The 16859-nt window shown below is 41.2% G+C and overlaps 2 protein-coding genes across 3 annotated transcripts in view; one reads left to right on the forward strand and one right to left on the reverse strand.

The window, feature by feature from the left end:
• The window catches only part of pth1r (parathyroid hormone 1 receptor), a 123075-nt gene extending 116514 nt beyond the window's left edge, over positions 1-6561 (forward strand). For both annotated transcript variants that reach the window (XM_079611751.1, XM_079611752.1), the window contains exons 11-13: positions 1967-2108; positions 2213-2254; positions 5405-6561. In XM_079611751.1, coding sequence (XP_079467877.1) covers positions 1967-2108; positions 2213-2254; positions 5405-5728 — 508 coding nt within the window. In that variant the 3' untranslated portion in view covers positions 5729-6561. The remainder of the gene's footprint in view (positions 1-1966; positions 2109-2212; positions 2255-5404) is intronic.
• Positions 6562-9129: 2568 nt separating this feature from the next.
• The window catches only part of tmie (transmembrane inner ear), a gene marked incomplete at its 5' end in the record, with an annotated part of 59161 nt that continues 51431 nt past the window's right edge, over positions 9130-16859 (reverse strand). The window contains one exon of the mRNA XM_079611759.1: positions 9130-9431. Within this exon, the coding sequence (XP_079467885.1) occupies positions 9133-9431 (299 nt within the window). The 3' untranslated portion in view covers positions 9130-9132. The remainder of the gene's footprint in view (positions 9432-16859) is intronic.

The raw sequence follows: 16859 nt of genomic DNA on the forward strand, positions 1-16859 counted from the left end.
AGCAGGACCCAGTTAACTGCCCGGTTGGTACAGTGCTGGAGTTCCTGCAGGATCGTCTCTCTACAGGGTTATCCCACTCCACACTGAAGGTGTACGTGGCGGCCCTAGCTGCTTACCACGCCCCTTCGAGTGGAGGTTCTCTCGGGAAACACCCACTTGTATCTCGCTTCCTTCGTGGCACCTTGAGGCTGAGGCCAGCAGTACGCACGAGGGTACCATCATGGGACTTGGCCATTGTTTTGGAGGGCCTCTCCTTAGCTCCTTTCGAGCCCCTTGAAGAAGTTTCTGAGAAGTTCCTTACTCTAAAAACTATTTTTCTGCTTGCTATTTCGTCTCTCAAAAGGATTGGAGACATTCAAGCACTTTCGGTTGCTCCCTCGTGCCTGGAATTTTCACCTGGTATGGCTAAGGCTTTTCTCTATCCGAGGCCAGGCTATGTTCCTAAGGTTCCAACTACTCCAGTTAGACCTGTCATACTGCAGGCTTTTTGTCCTCCTCCGTTTCTGACGTCGGACCCGGAGAAACTTTATCTGCTCTGCCCTGTTAGGACCTTAGATGCTTATGTTCACAGAGCTGCCCTGTGGAGGAAATCTGAACAGCTGTTTGTTTGTTTTGGGCCACCTAACAAGGGGTGCCCTGCATCTAAGCAAAGGATGAGCAAGTGGGTGGTCGAGGCCATCTCACTTGCTTATGAGTCGGCAGGTCAGCCTTCACCTTTGGCTGTACGGGCTCACTCCACCCGGAGTATGGCTGCTTCTAAAGCTCTCCTTTCAGGAGTGTCTCTTCAGGACGTCTGTGATGCGGCAGGCTGGTCCTCACCGCATACTTTCGTCAGATTTTATAGTCTTGACTTTGGCTCCACTCCCGGGGCTCAGGTTCTCTCGTCAGTTTGTGCTCCCTAATGCACACACTACGGGGTTTTGGTCGTATGGGGACGTGGTTATTGCGTTCCCCACTGCGATTTCACGCAGCGGAGTTCCTGAAGGGGAACGTCCCGGGTTACGTATGTAACCCTAGTTCCCCGAAGGAACGGACGCTGCGTGTCCTGCCATACTTCCTGCATCCCCTGGATCGCTTGCTTCAGTGACTTTAAGCTGGCGGCTTGTGTATTCGGGGATATTTATAGCTTCCTGGTCGAAGATGTCACTCGCGTGTACTCTATCTCCATTGACTGATTTCATTCATGATTCAGACGCGCTACGCTGGGGGGCGGTTCCCCACTGCGATTTCACGCAGCGTCCGTTCCTTCGGGGAACTAGGGTTACATCCGTAACCCGGGACGTTTCTGAAAGCATTGAATGAGATCCCATAATAATTGAATATAGATTTACAGTAGGAGCAAATCAATATTATATGATATGATATGATTTTTATTTTAAAAAAATTAACAGGGACAATACACTAGGCATTGTTACACATAGAGAACCGATGCCGTGTACATAGGGCATATAGTGTAAAGCTAGTTTGCGTCCCGCGGCCCTGGATAGGCTTTTACATCAAATCAAAACATCCAAAATAAAAAACAAACACAATCATCACATGTATACATGTGTGTATATGTTGTACCCAAACAAATCAACAATCAACAATGGCATATTGACATACCTAAACACATCCACTTCGCAAATATCATATTTATATTTATCATATTAATATCATATTTTTAAACATGATGGTTATCTCTAAGGTGGACAACCAACTTAATATGTAAAACATCAATTATTAGATCAAAATAGCACAGAATCAGCTCTGTGTTGCTTCCCGCGATCTTGTCAAGGATCAGACGAATGTCCACGTGCATCTTGAAAAGTGCTGATTTTTGTACCTTATATATGCATTTATTTATTTATTTTTTGATCAATTTAATGAATCCTTGCTCAATAAAAGTGTCAGTTACTTTCAAAGAAAAGCCCAATCTTGTGAGCGGTCATGTGTGTTAACTGCCGTGTGTGGTTTGCGCCCACAGAAAGCTGCTGAAGTCCACGCTGGTGCTCATGCCGCTGTTCGGCGTCCACTACATCGTCTTCATGGCCATGCCCTACACAGAGGTGTCCGGCATCCCGTGGCAAATACAGATGCATTATGAAATGCTCATTAACTCATTCCAGGTCACACTTTAAACTTCTCGAGATGTAGATGATGAAGACTGTATATAGACACCAACATATTTTGCTATAACTTGTATCTTTATATTTCATGCTCTGTGTTCCAGGGATTCTTTGTTGCAATCATATATTGCTTCTGCAATGGAGAGGTAAGAACGAGTTTCTGTAGCTTCTGTATCCCAAAACTTTGTCTGATAATTGTTCGTGTCCACATGCACAAGACGTCACACGGACTCTGAGTGTCTCTGCATGTTGTAGATCAGTCCGTGTTTTAGTGCTATATAGCAGATCCTGCAATAATGATCCTGGCAGTGTCAGGACTGCTAGAGTTTTGTTTTGTTTTTCCGTTGCTCTTGCACTTTATACTATTTTATAGAGCTTGCTTTTCAATTCTGAATTTGAATGATTAATTTCACAGTTTTAATTATTTCAGTTTAATTGATGTATTCTCCTAACTGTTGGTGACCCTCTTGAATAGTTTAATTAAACTAGCCCCTGTATTCTGGTTTTAAATGTATATTTCTTGGAAAGAAAGAGCTAAATTTCCAATGGTGAAGTGAGCTATTTTTTGTTTCATTAGCTACTATTGTTAAATAACTAGAAGAAGTGCAGTAACTGAACTCATTACTCTCTCTGTCCACATCTCATATCAGCTCAGACAGGGGTTTATTTCAAATAAAACATTTAACATGCAATTAATTGAAAAGTGGAAATAAAAAACTGGACCAAAAACTGATGCACCTCTTGATGGGAATAACTTCACAACATGCATACACACTGAAGCATCCTGGACCGACCGAACTGACTGTTTTTGAACCCCCCTCAGAGGGTGCGAGTCTGATGCAGCGTCGGGTTGACACTGAGCCATGTGCTCGCTGGAGACCGCTGTAGACCGCTGGAGACCGTTGGAGACCGCTGGAGACCGTTGTAGACCGCTGGAGACCGTTGTAGACCGCTGGAGACCGCTGGAGACCACTGTAGACCGCTGGAGACCACTGGAGACCGCTGTAGACCACTGGAGACCACTGTAGACCACTGGAGACCACTGGAGACCGCTGTAGACCACTGGAGACCGCTGTAGACCACTGGAGACCGCTGTAGACCACTGGAGACCACTAGAGACCGCTGTAGACCGCTGTAGACCGCTGTAGACCACTGGAGACCGCTGTAGACCACTGGAGACCACTGGAGACCGCTGGAGACCACTGGAGACCGCTGTAGACCACTGGAGACCGCTGTAGACCGCTGGAGACCGCTGTAGACCACTGGAGACCACTGGAGACCGCTGTAGACCACTGGAGACCACTGGAGACCGCTGTAGACCACTGGAGACCACTGGAGACCGCTGTAGACCACTGGAGACCGCTGTAGACCGCTGGAGACCGCTGTAGACCACTGGAGACCACTGGAGACCACTGGAGACCGCTGTAGACCGCTGTAGACCACTGTAGACCACTGGAGACCGCTGTAGACCGCTGGAGACCACTGTAGACCGATGTAGACCGGCGCTGGAGACCGCTGTAGACCGCTGTAGACCACTGGAGACCGCTGTAGACCACTGGAGACCACTGTAGACCGCTGGAGACCGCTGCGCCCTGAAGCACCAAGGCTGGCGGGGTTGGCAGAACGGCCCCCTGGGGGCACCGAGATGGAGCGGGCACCGTATACTGAGGTGTACACCACTCCATCCCAGTTGAGGCTGCCCTCAGCGGTCTGGCTCCTGTGGCGTCAGGACCTTTTCTGAGCCGAAGCCTTCTTAGCTTGAAGAACGGTCCTCAGATCCGGCTTCTGCTTTGACGACTTCGGCTGAGAGTGTCGGCCCGGCCACCATAATTTTTGAGGAGGAGCAGGGGACGCGACACTCTCTCTTTGCTGCGCTCTATATGAGGAGCTGGACGGCTGGGGCTGCTGGGCGTGAGGGGGTTGGGTACGGCCACAGAGATATTTTTTAAATGCCTCTGATTGCTTTCTGGCCTCCTGGAACCTCTCAACGACGGTATTCACTGAGTCGCCGAAGAGGCCAGAAGGTGTTACCGGGGCATCTAATAAAAACGCTCTGTCTTTGTCCTTAATTTCGGCTAGGTTCAGCCAAAGATGCCTCTCAGTGGCCACCAGGGCTGCCATAGACCGCCCTATTGCTCTGGCGGTCTCCTTGGTGGCCCTGAGAGACAGATCTGTAGATTTGAACTCTCTCGCTCTCCAAATCCCCCAGCTGATCACCCTGATATGCCTGTAACAATGCCATAGTGTGAAAGCATGCTCCGGCCTGACCTGCTGCCGTATATGCTGTACCCACTAAATTAGATGTTGTTTTGAGTGGCTTAGTGGGTAGCTCTGGGGCCTTCAGAAACGATGCTGAACCGGGAGACAGATCGCTCGCAAGCGTCTGTTCAGCCGGGGGCATTGCCTTATTCTTTCAGCCCCCTTATATCTCAATATACATGGACTTGGGGGCTAAAAAGACGGAACGAATATGGCTTATTCCACGTCCACCAGCTCGTCATATGCTGGGGAAAGAGGTGGCGAATCCTCTTCCCTCTTATTTTCACTCTGTTCATCACCAATGCTCAATACATCCAGCTCCTCGGGACTAGAGCACTGAAGCATTGGGCTCTCTTGCCAGGCTGAAGAAGCACATGACACATAAATCGTGTGTATCCACCACCCGTTAAATAGTGCGGGCAGGGAGAAGCACACAACTTAAACATCTCTTTCGCCATAATATACTCGTGAATGCTTGTGAACAGACAACAGTAAATAGACAGACAGTTCTGACATGGAGCGCTTGCTGAGGGACAGAAGCTGATGCCAGTCAGACCGGATGTGCTTTATCCTTTCCTGGTCGTGACGTCTTCCGCCCGTGACGCTCACTCTCACCATTGGACTAGTTGACATACGTGCTTCGGACGCAATCACGCAGGGGCGTTCCCAAAGCGGCACCGACGCATCGCGAGTTCCTTTGAAAGGGAACTATTTATTCTCAGTGCAAAGACTCACATATTATTACTACAGTACAAACAAATTATGATCACTAAGTTATGAGTTAAGTATTACATGTGTTTTTATATTGCTTTAACTCTTCAAAATAAGTTACGCAATTGTTTTAAATTGTTCTAAGATTCAACATTTTTTTTAAGCCAGTTTAATGTAATTTAAGTTGAAATTACTTAAATACCCAAGTTGATTGTACTTAAAAATTGAAGGCAGCAACTGTTTGTTGTTCAGTGTAGCCGTTATTAATGGTAGCACGTAGCAGAACGACTTGTGTGGTGCTCACCAGTCCTGATCCCTCTCTCCAGGTCCAGGCAGAAATCAAGAAGTCGTGGAGTCGGAGGACACTGGCTCTGGACTTCAAGAGGAAAGCCCGGAGCGGCAGTAACACGTACAGCTACGGGCCCATGGTGTCCCACACCAGCGTGACCAACGTGACGGCCCGCGGGCCCCTGGCCCTGCACCTCACCACCCGCCTGGGGCCCGGGGCCGTCAACGGACACCGCAACCTCCCGGGCTACGTGAAGAACGGCTCCGTCTCCGAGAACTCCCTCCCGTCCTCGGGCCACGAGAACCTGCAGGCGGAGAAAGCCATCCCGGTGGTGGAGGAGGAGAGAGAAACCGTCATGTGACTTCAGGAAGAGGACTCGTGTTGAGCAGAGAAGGACTAGCAGGTCCTTGTTTCCTCAGGATTTCCTCACAGTTTGACTTGTGGGAGCATCTCAGATGTGCTGGAGACTCAACGGACCAACCAGTATCCCGCAAATGAGCCGGACTGGGATCTCCTACTGGCAGCATTTGGAGGATCAGGACAGAGTCCGGTTATGGTGAACTCCCTCATATATCACACTTGTGTTTCACAGCGCCGGTGAAGAACGGTGAGTCTGATGAGATGTCTGGCTCTCTGGAACGTGAACTGTAAATAAGACACCCGTGAGATTTTAAATTGGACTTATTTGATCAGCACTAATGTCATTTTTATTTACACTAGTTCCGGATGATGCCAGATCTGTGATGTTTGTATTATAATAGCAGGTTTTTTGTTCGTAGAATGTCATATTTATATTTCTCTAAGCCTTGAGAGTTTTATCAGTACACTGCAAAAAAAAACAAAAAAACATTATGTTCTTCCTCAGTGTTTCGGTCTTGTTTTCCAGCACACATATCGAAACATTCTTAAATCAAGAAACATGTGCTGGAGAAGCACGATATTAGGTCTTGTTTTCTGAAAAATGTGTCAAATATCTGCCAATGGGTTCATACAAATACTCTTGTTTTCCCTTTGAATTGTGTTTATTTTTCTGACCCCGTTTGTTCTTGTTTTAAGCAAAAACTCACAAAAACAAGACTTCATATCTGCTGCTCAAATAAATGTCTTGATTCAAGAATGTTTTGATATTTTTGTACTGGAAACAATCCAAAAATACTGAGTAAGAACATAATTTTTGTGCAGTGTAGATTCACCACGTCTTGCCAAACGGTCTCTTTTCTCGGTGAGTCTGCCAGTGCCAGCGGGAGGAGATTCCCTCTACCTGTGCAGATTCACACCGCACAAGCTCGCATTACCGCCGTCATCGTGAAGCGATCGTCACATCTGTAAAATGTCAAAGCGTTTTGTTATTAGGACAGACACATAAGCTTAAGAGACAAATTCTGTCTGTATCTTTCTTTTTCACGTCATATTTGACTACCTTTACCATTGAAATCTACTATAGCAAATTTATCCCAACAATTCATAATGCTGTCATTAATAATATTTATAAAAGCTGGATTTGGTGTTCTGAGTGGTTGCTGAGGTGTGTGATAGGGTGTAGATTACCAGCCCAATACAAAAGCTTTTCAACTGCAGTTTTCGTCAGATGGTCAGATCACGTTCATAAGCAATAAAACTGCTCTTATTAACACGGCAAATTATATGAGGATAGTTATGAACAGGCATTTAATATACAAGGTCATTATTTTAGTTATACACTGTAAATAAAAAATGTTGTAACTTAAATTGTGTTTGTGCTGCCTTAAAATTTTAAGTTCAGTCAACTCAAATATCCAAGTTGTCACATTTCAAGTTGACTAAACTTAAAATTTTAAGGCAGCACAAACATTTTTTTGTTGTTGAATAAACAGCTTTTTTTTTTTACAGTGAAATGCGTTGCAAATACAGATCTGAAGCATCTTAGAAAGTCTATAATTAATGGAGGTTATTCTAATGCCTTTCATCCAGTGTTTTCCTCTGCTAAGTTCGACTATATGTCAGGTGTACGTTTATAAAAGCAGACGTCTTGTTGAATGGATTCGCAGCACATCATGATCTGCACTGTTCGAGGTTTCAGGGAATTATTAATGCTCAGCATGAAAAGCATCATTAGAGCTGTTTATAGAAATCTCCCGCTCTTCACTTTCATCATTATCGTGTAATGAATGAGTCATATTTCTCACATATAGATTTCATCCTGGAAAGTCTTTCATTATGCTTGCGCTTCACTCTTATTACTCATATTACAGTCAATCGCTTCCTCATAATGTTAATGGGAAGATGAAAATCATCACATGCCAAAGTAAAACATTTTTTACAGCCATCAGGAAGAACAAAGAGGTTTTGTACATGTACACGGGGATTGTGGATGAAGCCGCTATCTGTCGGTCAGTATTATAGTTGTAGAGTCTGTCGTGTAATGTAATATAATGCTGCTTTGTTACTCCATGTATATTCATTCATATTGTGTTTACATGCAGTTATGAGCTCAATGTGTTTCTCTGCATATATTCTCTGGAATGTAATAATTCACATGAAAAGACAGTAATTCATATGCTGATATACTTCAAAGTTTTGTACCACTTTATTTTAAGGTGACGTAGTTACACGTTACTACATGTGCGGTTTAGGTTTCATATTTTACGATATCTTCGTTACACTGTTATTATACATTTAAGCACTGAGTAATATGAACTTACTACATGCACTTACTAAAGGGTTATGATTAGGGTTTGGTTTGGTTGAGGGTTAGTTGCATATAATTCTGCATAATTAATAGTTATTACTATAGTAACTACATGTAACGCGTGTAACTGACACTGTGACAGAAAGTGTTACCAGATGTGCTTACTACAGTAAGTTATGCATAATTGCAAGTAACTAAACCAAACCCTAACCCTAACTGTATAGTGAGTGTGTAGTTGATTAATTACTCAGTACTTATGCCGTGTAACTACGTCACCTTAAAATAAAGTATTACCAAAAGTTTACATTCAGATGTTTTTTTTTTCTTTTAAAAAATGCCTAAAATCCAAACAATTCGCGTGATATTCAATACATTCAAACCATTACTGTATTTACACATATATAGATATGCATTCTGCTTTTCTCTATACAACACGTGTTTGAACTTGAATTTGAGCATTTTTGTACCATTACATTCAGTGTTATTTCTGAAATGCTGTGTGTGTGTGTGTGTGCGTGCATGCGTGCGTGCGTGCGCGTGCGTGCGTGCGTGCGTGTGTGTGTGTGTGTGTGTGTGTGTGTGCGTGCGTGTGTGTGTGTGTGTGTGTGCGCGTGTGTGCGTATGATCAATCAGAGAAGATGATTTGCTTTGAATCTCTGCTTTACTCATCTCCTACACACGTTTATTCATGTCCTCGTGAGAAGCGTGAATCTGACACATTGCAACGAGGAATATTTAATCCACGGCTGAGCACTTCTGGCTCCATTTCTTCCTCACACGTGGAGAAAGCGTCCCGAAGCGAGTAAACCATGCAGGACCGCTTTCATTTGTGGAGAACAACTCTTTTTTACAGCTTTTTAAAAATGAACATTTGACATGATTTTGTTATTGTTTATATGTTACATAAATGCAAATAACTTTTGTAAGCACCAGTGTTGTATTATTTAGTGCTGATCATGTGAATAAGAAATAAATGAAAATGTATAATTAACAGAGAAGCATTTATTGTCCATATTTACAATTTACAATAAAATAAAGAAATGTAAATGTACATTTATAAAGTGTCTTACAAAAAGCAATTATAAAATGGCTGATGTTCACTTCTTCGACGGCTTCTTGGCTTCACTGCCTTTGGCTCCTCCTCCTTTCCCTCCTTTCTCTGCCTTCTCTTCTCCTCCCTTCTTCCCTTTGCCTCCTCCGTCTGACGCCTCTTTCTTCTCCCCTTTCTCTCCCTTCTCCCCTTTCTTCTTCGGAGCTTCCTCCTTCTCTTCCTCCTTCCCTTCTTTGCCCTCTTTCGCACCCTTTTTGCCGTCCTTCTCCTTCTTCTTGGTCCCCTTCTCCGCGTCCACCTTCCCGGCGACGCTCGGCACCTCCTCCTTCTCCGTAGGCTTCGCCGCTAGAAGACACAGATCAGGATTTACTCACACACCATCTTCACTTGGAAATTGCTCATCAGTTTACACATAATTGAGAAGAAACGGATTGAATTAAGCATGAGATTTTGAAGAAGAAGAAATGGTCCCACTTTATATTAAGTGGCCCTAATACCTGTGAACTTACATGGTAACTACATGTGTACATAGTATGTAACTACAGTGTAAGTGCACATTAGTACATAGTATCTACAGCTGTAACATTTGCGTAACTACACATATGTAACAACCCACGTAATGGTATGTGTAAGTACAAATGTGTAACAGGACATTGGTAACAACATTTTTTCACTTCAGTAAGTACACATGTGTAACAGTAATTATGTAACTACATTTTGTAACAACAATATGTAGCCTATTAGTTGTTCCACTTCCACATGCAGTTTTAGATACTGCAGTTACCAGTTGGAATACATGTATTTATGACTGGCAGGACTAATGTTGAATTACAACTAAAGTTTCACCTTGTGATACCAGTGTTACATGGTAACTCCTCAGGAACTGTCCACTTAATATAAAGTGTAATTGTTAAGGTAATTGTTGTGTACATCAGTGTCGTTACATGATAATTCCATAGGAACTGTCCACTTGTTGGAAATTAAATACATTTATACCCAAACTGGTAACTGCAGTATCTAAGACTGCATGTGGAATTGGAACAACAAATAGGCTACATATTGTTAATACAAAATGTAGTTACACATGTGTACTTACTAATGTGAAAAAAGTGTTGTTACCAATGTCCTGTTACACATTTGTACTTACACATACCATTACGTGGGTTGTTACATACGTGTAGTTACACTAATAATACAGTTGTAGATACTATGTACTAATGTGTACTTACACTGTAGTTACATACTATGTACACATGTAGTTACCATATAAGTTCACAGGTATTAGGGCCACTTAATATAAAGTGGGACCGAAGAGATAGTTGTAAAATGATTGCAATAATCTTTTTTAATACTAGCAAAAAAAATCAGTTTTGTAGTCTCCACCAATTATAGTAAAAATCAGTTACACTGTATTTTAAAGGAGAAGTCCGGTTCAAAATGAACCTTTGGTCTAATTACACATTGTTACCTAGTCAACCGTTATCTGAGATTTGTTTTCATGATTATCGAATGTAAATAGTTTTATCTCTAAAAACAGTTTAGCCTATAACGCTAGTATAACGCTAGTATAACGCTAGTATATGGGGCGTAGAGTAATGACAAATAAAAATGGCTTGTTAATACCACTAACAAGGCTCAAAATAGCCCCACACTAACACGGCAGCATAATGAGGGTCCCTACCTGCAAACCGAAGCATTGAGAACTGTGTAAGTGTCCAGACAGTTTAATAAGAAGATATTTTATACATACAGTCAACTTCACGTATATAAGCAGAAGCCATCTTTGAAAAACAGACTCTATCAATCGATCTACGAACAGCCGATCCAAATGCGCTGGACCATATGAGATTCTACACAGTTCAGCGCATTTGGATCAGTGGTTCGTAGATCGATTGATATAGTCTGTTTTTCAAAGATGGCTTCAAACAAATCTCAGATAACGGTTGACTAGGTAACAATGTGTAATTAGATCAAAGGTTCATTTTGCGCCGGAGTTCTCCTTCAAGGTGTCATATTTACAGTGTAATTATATATTTAAGAACTGAGTAATAATAATGAACTACATGCACTTGCTATAGGATTAGGGTTATGATTAGGGTTTGGTGGAGGGTTAGTTGCCAGTAATTATGCATAATGTATAGTTATTAATACAGTACATGTAACATTGTAAAAAGGACACAAAATAACTGTATTTACTGAGTACTGAATAATATGAATGAACTGTGTGTAATTATTAGGGTTTGGTGTTTGTTGCTTGTAATTATGATTGATTTACAGTTACATTAATTGCATGTAAGATGTGTAACAAGTACACTGTAAAGTGAAGTGTTACCAATGTTACATGACGTGCTAAGCATCTCGTGAAACTGACCCCACACAGAAGCTCTGGATGTCGACAGTAATACACCCTTTTTAATTCTGCATCGTCATTAACCCTAATCAAACTAAAATAATACTTTAATATGAATGAGCCAATCTGCACTGGGAAAAGTACTTCCTTTTTATTTAGCAAGTTTTTGCACACAGATTTTTTAAAGTAAATTTCAATTGCTGAGTAATTTCTACTTAATAGAAGTTTACTTTGCAATACTCTGTTTTAAGTGCATTTTACTCAAACAATATAACACTGAATTAAGCCATGCTATTAAAGTGTTACATAGAACATCTAAGTAAATCATATATACAGTAGATATATTGTAGATATATGTAGATATATACCGACCAGGCAGAACAATCCTTCCATCCACCATAGATCATTTCTCAAATTGCTTATCTGATTTGTCTCAGTTACTGCCTGAACCCAAACAAACAGGTGAATTAGAGGAAGTTACTAGCACTATGAGCACCATTCTCTCTAGAACATTGGATATTGTTGCACCCATTAGATTAAAAAAGGTCAGAGAGAAAAGTAAAGCACCATGGTACAACAATACTACGCATGTTCTAAAGAGAGAAACCCGTAAATTAGAGCGTAAATGGAAACAAACTAATTTAGAGGTCTTTAGAATCGCGTGGAAAGACAGTATGTCACGTTATAAAAAGGCCCTAAAAGCAGCCAGGGCTGAGCATCTCCGCAAACTAATAGAAAACAACCAAAATAATCCAAGATTTTTATTTAACACTGTGGCTAGACTAATAAATAAACAAACGTCACCTGACCAAAATATCCCGTTACAGTTTAGCAGTAATGATTTCATGAATTTCTTCACTGAGAAAATAGAAAGCATCAGAACCACAATTGTAAACGTTCAATCTTCAATCGCGCCTTATAAATCAGCCTCAATTATCACCCCGCAAGAACAATTACAGTGCTTTACAACTATAGGACAGGAAGAGCTAAATAAACTTATCACTGCATCTAAACCAACAACATGTTTATTAGATCCAATACCCAGTAAACTACTGAAAGAAGTGTTACCTGTAGTGGAAGAGCCTCTTCTCAATATTATTAACTCGTCTCTATCTTTAGGACATGTTCCAAAAACATTCAAGCTGGCAGTTATAAAACCTCTTATTAAGAAACCACAATTAGATCCAAATAACCTAGCAAATTACAGACCCATTTCAAATCTTCCATTTATGTCTAAAATACTAGAAAAAGTTGTGTCCGCTCAATTGTGCTCTTTCTTGCAAGAAAACGATATCTATGAAAAGTTTCAGTCAGGATTCAGGCCGCACCATAGCACAGAAACTGCGCTCGTTAAAATCACTAATGATTTACTTTTAGCTTCGGACCAAGGCTGTATCTCAATACTAGTTTTACTTGATCTTAGTGCTGCGTTCGACACTATAGATCACACAATACTCTTAGATCGACTACAAAATTATACTGGCGTTCAAGGACAAGCATTAAGCTGGTTTAGATCATACTTATCTGACCGCTACCATTTTGTCTATTTAAATGGAGAAAAATCGATCATATCTTCAGTAAATTATGGAGTGCCGCAGGGATCTGTGCTAGGCCCCCTGCTATTCTCAATTTATATGCTGCCACTTGGAAATATTATAAGGAAACATGGAATAAGTTTCCACTGTTATGCTGATGACACTCAAATATATATTTCATCACGGCCGGATGAAAACGCTAAATTATCAAAATTGACAGAGTGTGTTAAAGATATAAAAGATTGAATGACGCGTAATTTTCTTCTATTAAATCCAGACAAGACGGAGGTACTACTCATCGGTTCAAAAAACCGCCCACAAAACCTCTCACAATACAACTTTAACATAGTAGGATGTCCTGCTACTTTATCCTCTACAGTAAAAGACCTGGGTGTCATACTAGACTGCGACCTGTCTTTTAAAAATCATATTTCATATGTTACAAAAACTGCCTTTTTCCACCTTAGAAACATTGCTAAGCTACGTAATATGCTATCAGTTTCTGATGCAGAAAAGTTAGTTCATGCATTCATGACCTCGAGACTAGATTACTGTAATGCTCTATTAGCTGGTTGTCCTGCATCCTCCGTAAACAAGCTACAGTTAGTCCAAAATGCAGCCGCTAGAGTTCTTACCAGATCAAGAAAATATGATCATATAACACCAATTTTATCATCTCTACACTGGTTACCTATTAAGTTCCGTATTAATTATAAGGTATTGTTACTGACCTATAAAGCCCTAAACGGCTTAGCTCCAGTTTATTTAACGGATCTTCTATCGCCCTATAATCCATCGCGCTCTTTAAGATCGCTAAATTCGAGGCTTTTGGTTATACCGAGGATATCTAAGTCCACTAAAGGAGGGAGAGCATTTTCACATTTAGCTCCAAAACTCTGGAATAGCCTTCCTGATACTGTTCGTTGCTCAGACTCGCTCTCCCAGTTCAAAACTAGACTAAAGACGCATCTCTTCAGCCAGGCATTCATATACATTTTTTAATCTTACAGTTAATTTCGGCCTCTAGTTCATAACCGCCAGAGGAGAACTGGCCCCCGACTGAGCCTGGGTTCTCCCAAGGTTTTTTTTCTCCATTAGGTCACCTGATGGAGTTTTAGGTCACCATTAGGTCACCTGATGGAGTTTTAGGTCACCATTGGGTCACCTGATGGAGTTTTAGGTCACCATTGGGTCACCTGATGGAGTTTTTCGTTTCCTTGCCACTGTTGCCTTTGGCTTGCTCAGTTGGGGATATTCAATTTAATGAATCAATCAATAATACTATTGATTAGCATTACCAAACATGGACGTTTTATTATTGTTTTAATTTAATACTGTGGAGCTGCTTTGATACAATCTGTATTGTGAAAAGCGCTATACAAATATTCTTGACTTGACTTGACTAGATGTTGTGTAAATATGAGACCTCAATACTCGGTACACAACATACAATAACGGTAACTTTCACTGGATCATTTTTGAGTATGAATGTCATTTTGAGTTACTAAACCCAACAACACAAGCAATGACAGAACAGTGTAAATACAGCTGGAAAACTGTGAAAAATGTGAAATTATTAACTATTCATGCATGATGGAGATACCAGAGTCAGAAAGTGGAGTAGGTTGTACTTAATTTTATTATGTTGATATTTACACTTTTATTTCTGCAAGCTTAAATTGAGTATTAATATAGAATTTACTGGGATTTTTTTTTATTCAGTTAGAAATTACATGTTTTCTTTCTGTATAATTTACTTCACCACAGGAAGTCTGGGATAATTGTATATCTGAGTGATCCTGAAATAGCACACCTCTCCTCGACAGACACACACACACACACACATACACACACACAGAGAGAGAGAGAGATGTCAGGTGACTGGTTTCAGATTGATCCGCTGCACAATAATGCACCGTCTTCATGACTGTAAACACACACACACACACACACACACACACAGTCTAACAAAAGGAGGATTTTACATGCACACAAAAACCTAATTCTAAACACACATTTTATCTATATTTTAAAAGCTTCAGCGAGTATGTCCTGAGATGTGTCTCTTGTGGTGAATACCCGTGTGTGTACGTGTATATATATGTGTGTGTTTGAGTGTGTACCGACACAGAAGAGCTGAGATGTGTCTCTTGTGGTGAATACCCGTGTGTGTACGTGTATATATATGTGTGTGTTTGAGTGTGTACCGACACAGAAGAGCTGAGATGTGTCTCTTGTGGTGAATACCCGTGTGTGTACGTGTATATATATGTGTGTGTTTGAGTGTGTACCGACACAGAAGAGCTGAGATGTGTCTCTTGTGGTGAATACCCGTGTGTGTACGTGTATATATATGTGTGTGTTTGAGTGTGTACCGACACAGAAGAGCTGAGATGTGTCTCTCGCGGTGAATAGCCGTGTGTATATGTGTGTATACGTGTGTGTTTGTGTGTGTACCGACACAGAAGAGCTGAGATGGTCTGAGTCGTTCTGAGGCCACTCGGATTCCATCAAACATTTTTACGGGAAAATGTTCCAACTGTAATATTTTCCCTCCGCACATTCAGCCTATACACACAACCCCAGCGCATTCCTCCATTCTTACACTCGGACGTGTGCAACACACACACACTGCTCTCCAAAGAATAATACTGTGTCATATTTAATAACATGCATTTATAATTGGAGCAAACATGATAAAATCCTCATGTTAGACAGGCAAGGGATGAGCAAGCTTTGAGCTGAAGTTATTAAACAACTCAACAACATGTTTCACGGTGAAATACTTCAACTTTTAATAAATCATTTCTATACACCACTTTATCACATGCTGGAAAAAAAAGAGAGACAGACAGACACTAATATTGAAAGCTCACTTATGCTTTTAATGTGTCATTCTGCCTGTCATCCTTTATGAAAACTATATTTTCCATTAATTTGGAGGCTTTTAGCACACCCGTCACCCAGAACATAAGGACTAATTCACAGTTCATGTCGAAAATAAAACACATCTGCGCATAAAAGAGCAATGGAAGGGAAAATGACATGTTAGACAACATGAAGCACAGGACATCAATGAAGATCTATGTTTTGAGGACCTCAGAAAGTATAACTTAATTATTAACATGTTATTTTGGGTTATTATGCCTCAATATGTCAAGTCATCTTCATTTATATAGCGCTGTTAACAATGTAGATTGTTTCAAAGCAGCTTTACAGAGATAAACGTATAATGTAAGGTAACGGATTGTTTTGGCTTTATAGCGGTTCTTTATTTTCCAGCTAAAGTTAGTTTTGATTGATTCACTTCCGTCAAAAGGATAATTTGTTATTAAATTAGAGACCGCTAAGACGACACCGTTCTCTCTACACAGACTTTAAACTGAACCTGAGAAACACTGATGGCGCTCACGTGCGCATCAAGAATGAATTCTATAGTTATGTGCGTTTGAATATATGTGCGCATGTTTGTAATTCTCTACAAACCAAGCCTATACAAACTACTTGTCCTGCCTATAAATTTGATACAGAATTTTATTTTATTTTATTTTATCACTACGGGGAGATACGCAAATTTTCCACAACGCTTCATCTGTAGAGTGGTAAAAGGATCCTCCATAGGGAGAGGCTAGTCGGCACTAAAGCACTGCGTTGTCATCGGGTCCAGGCGAAGGTCCTTCCTCAGATCTGGATACGGCCTGGATTCGGCAGGCTGCGGGAAAACCTCGGGATAAACAAAGACACTAAAATTAGCGTAGATGCCATTCTTCTTATGATGTAACCAGTACATCAGGATTTAAGGGAAGTGTTCCCAGTTCCGGCTGACCTAATCTTTGAGTTATAGAAGTCTATAATGTGTTATGTGTATGCTAGGTCAAAGAGATGTGT

This window comes from Phoxinus phoxinus (genome assembly GCF_949152265.1).
Source record: "Phoxinus phoxinus genome assembly, chromosome: 5".
Classification (NCBI taxonomy): Eukaryota; Metazoa; Chordata; class Actinopteri; order Cypriniformes; family Leuciscidae; genus Phoxinus; species Phoxinus phoxinus.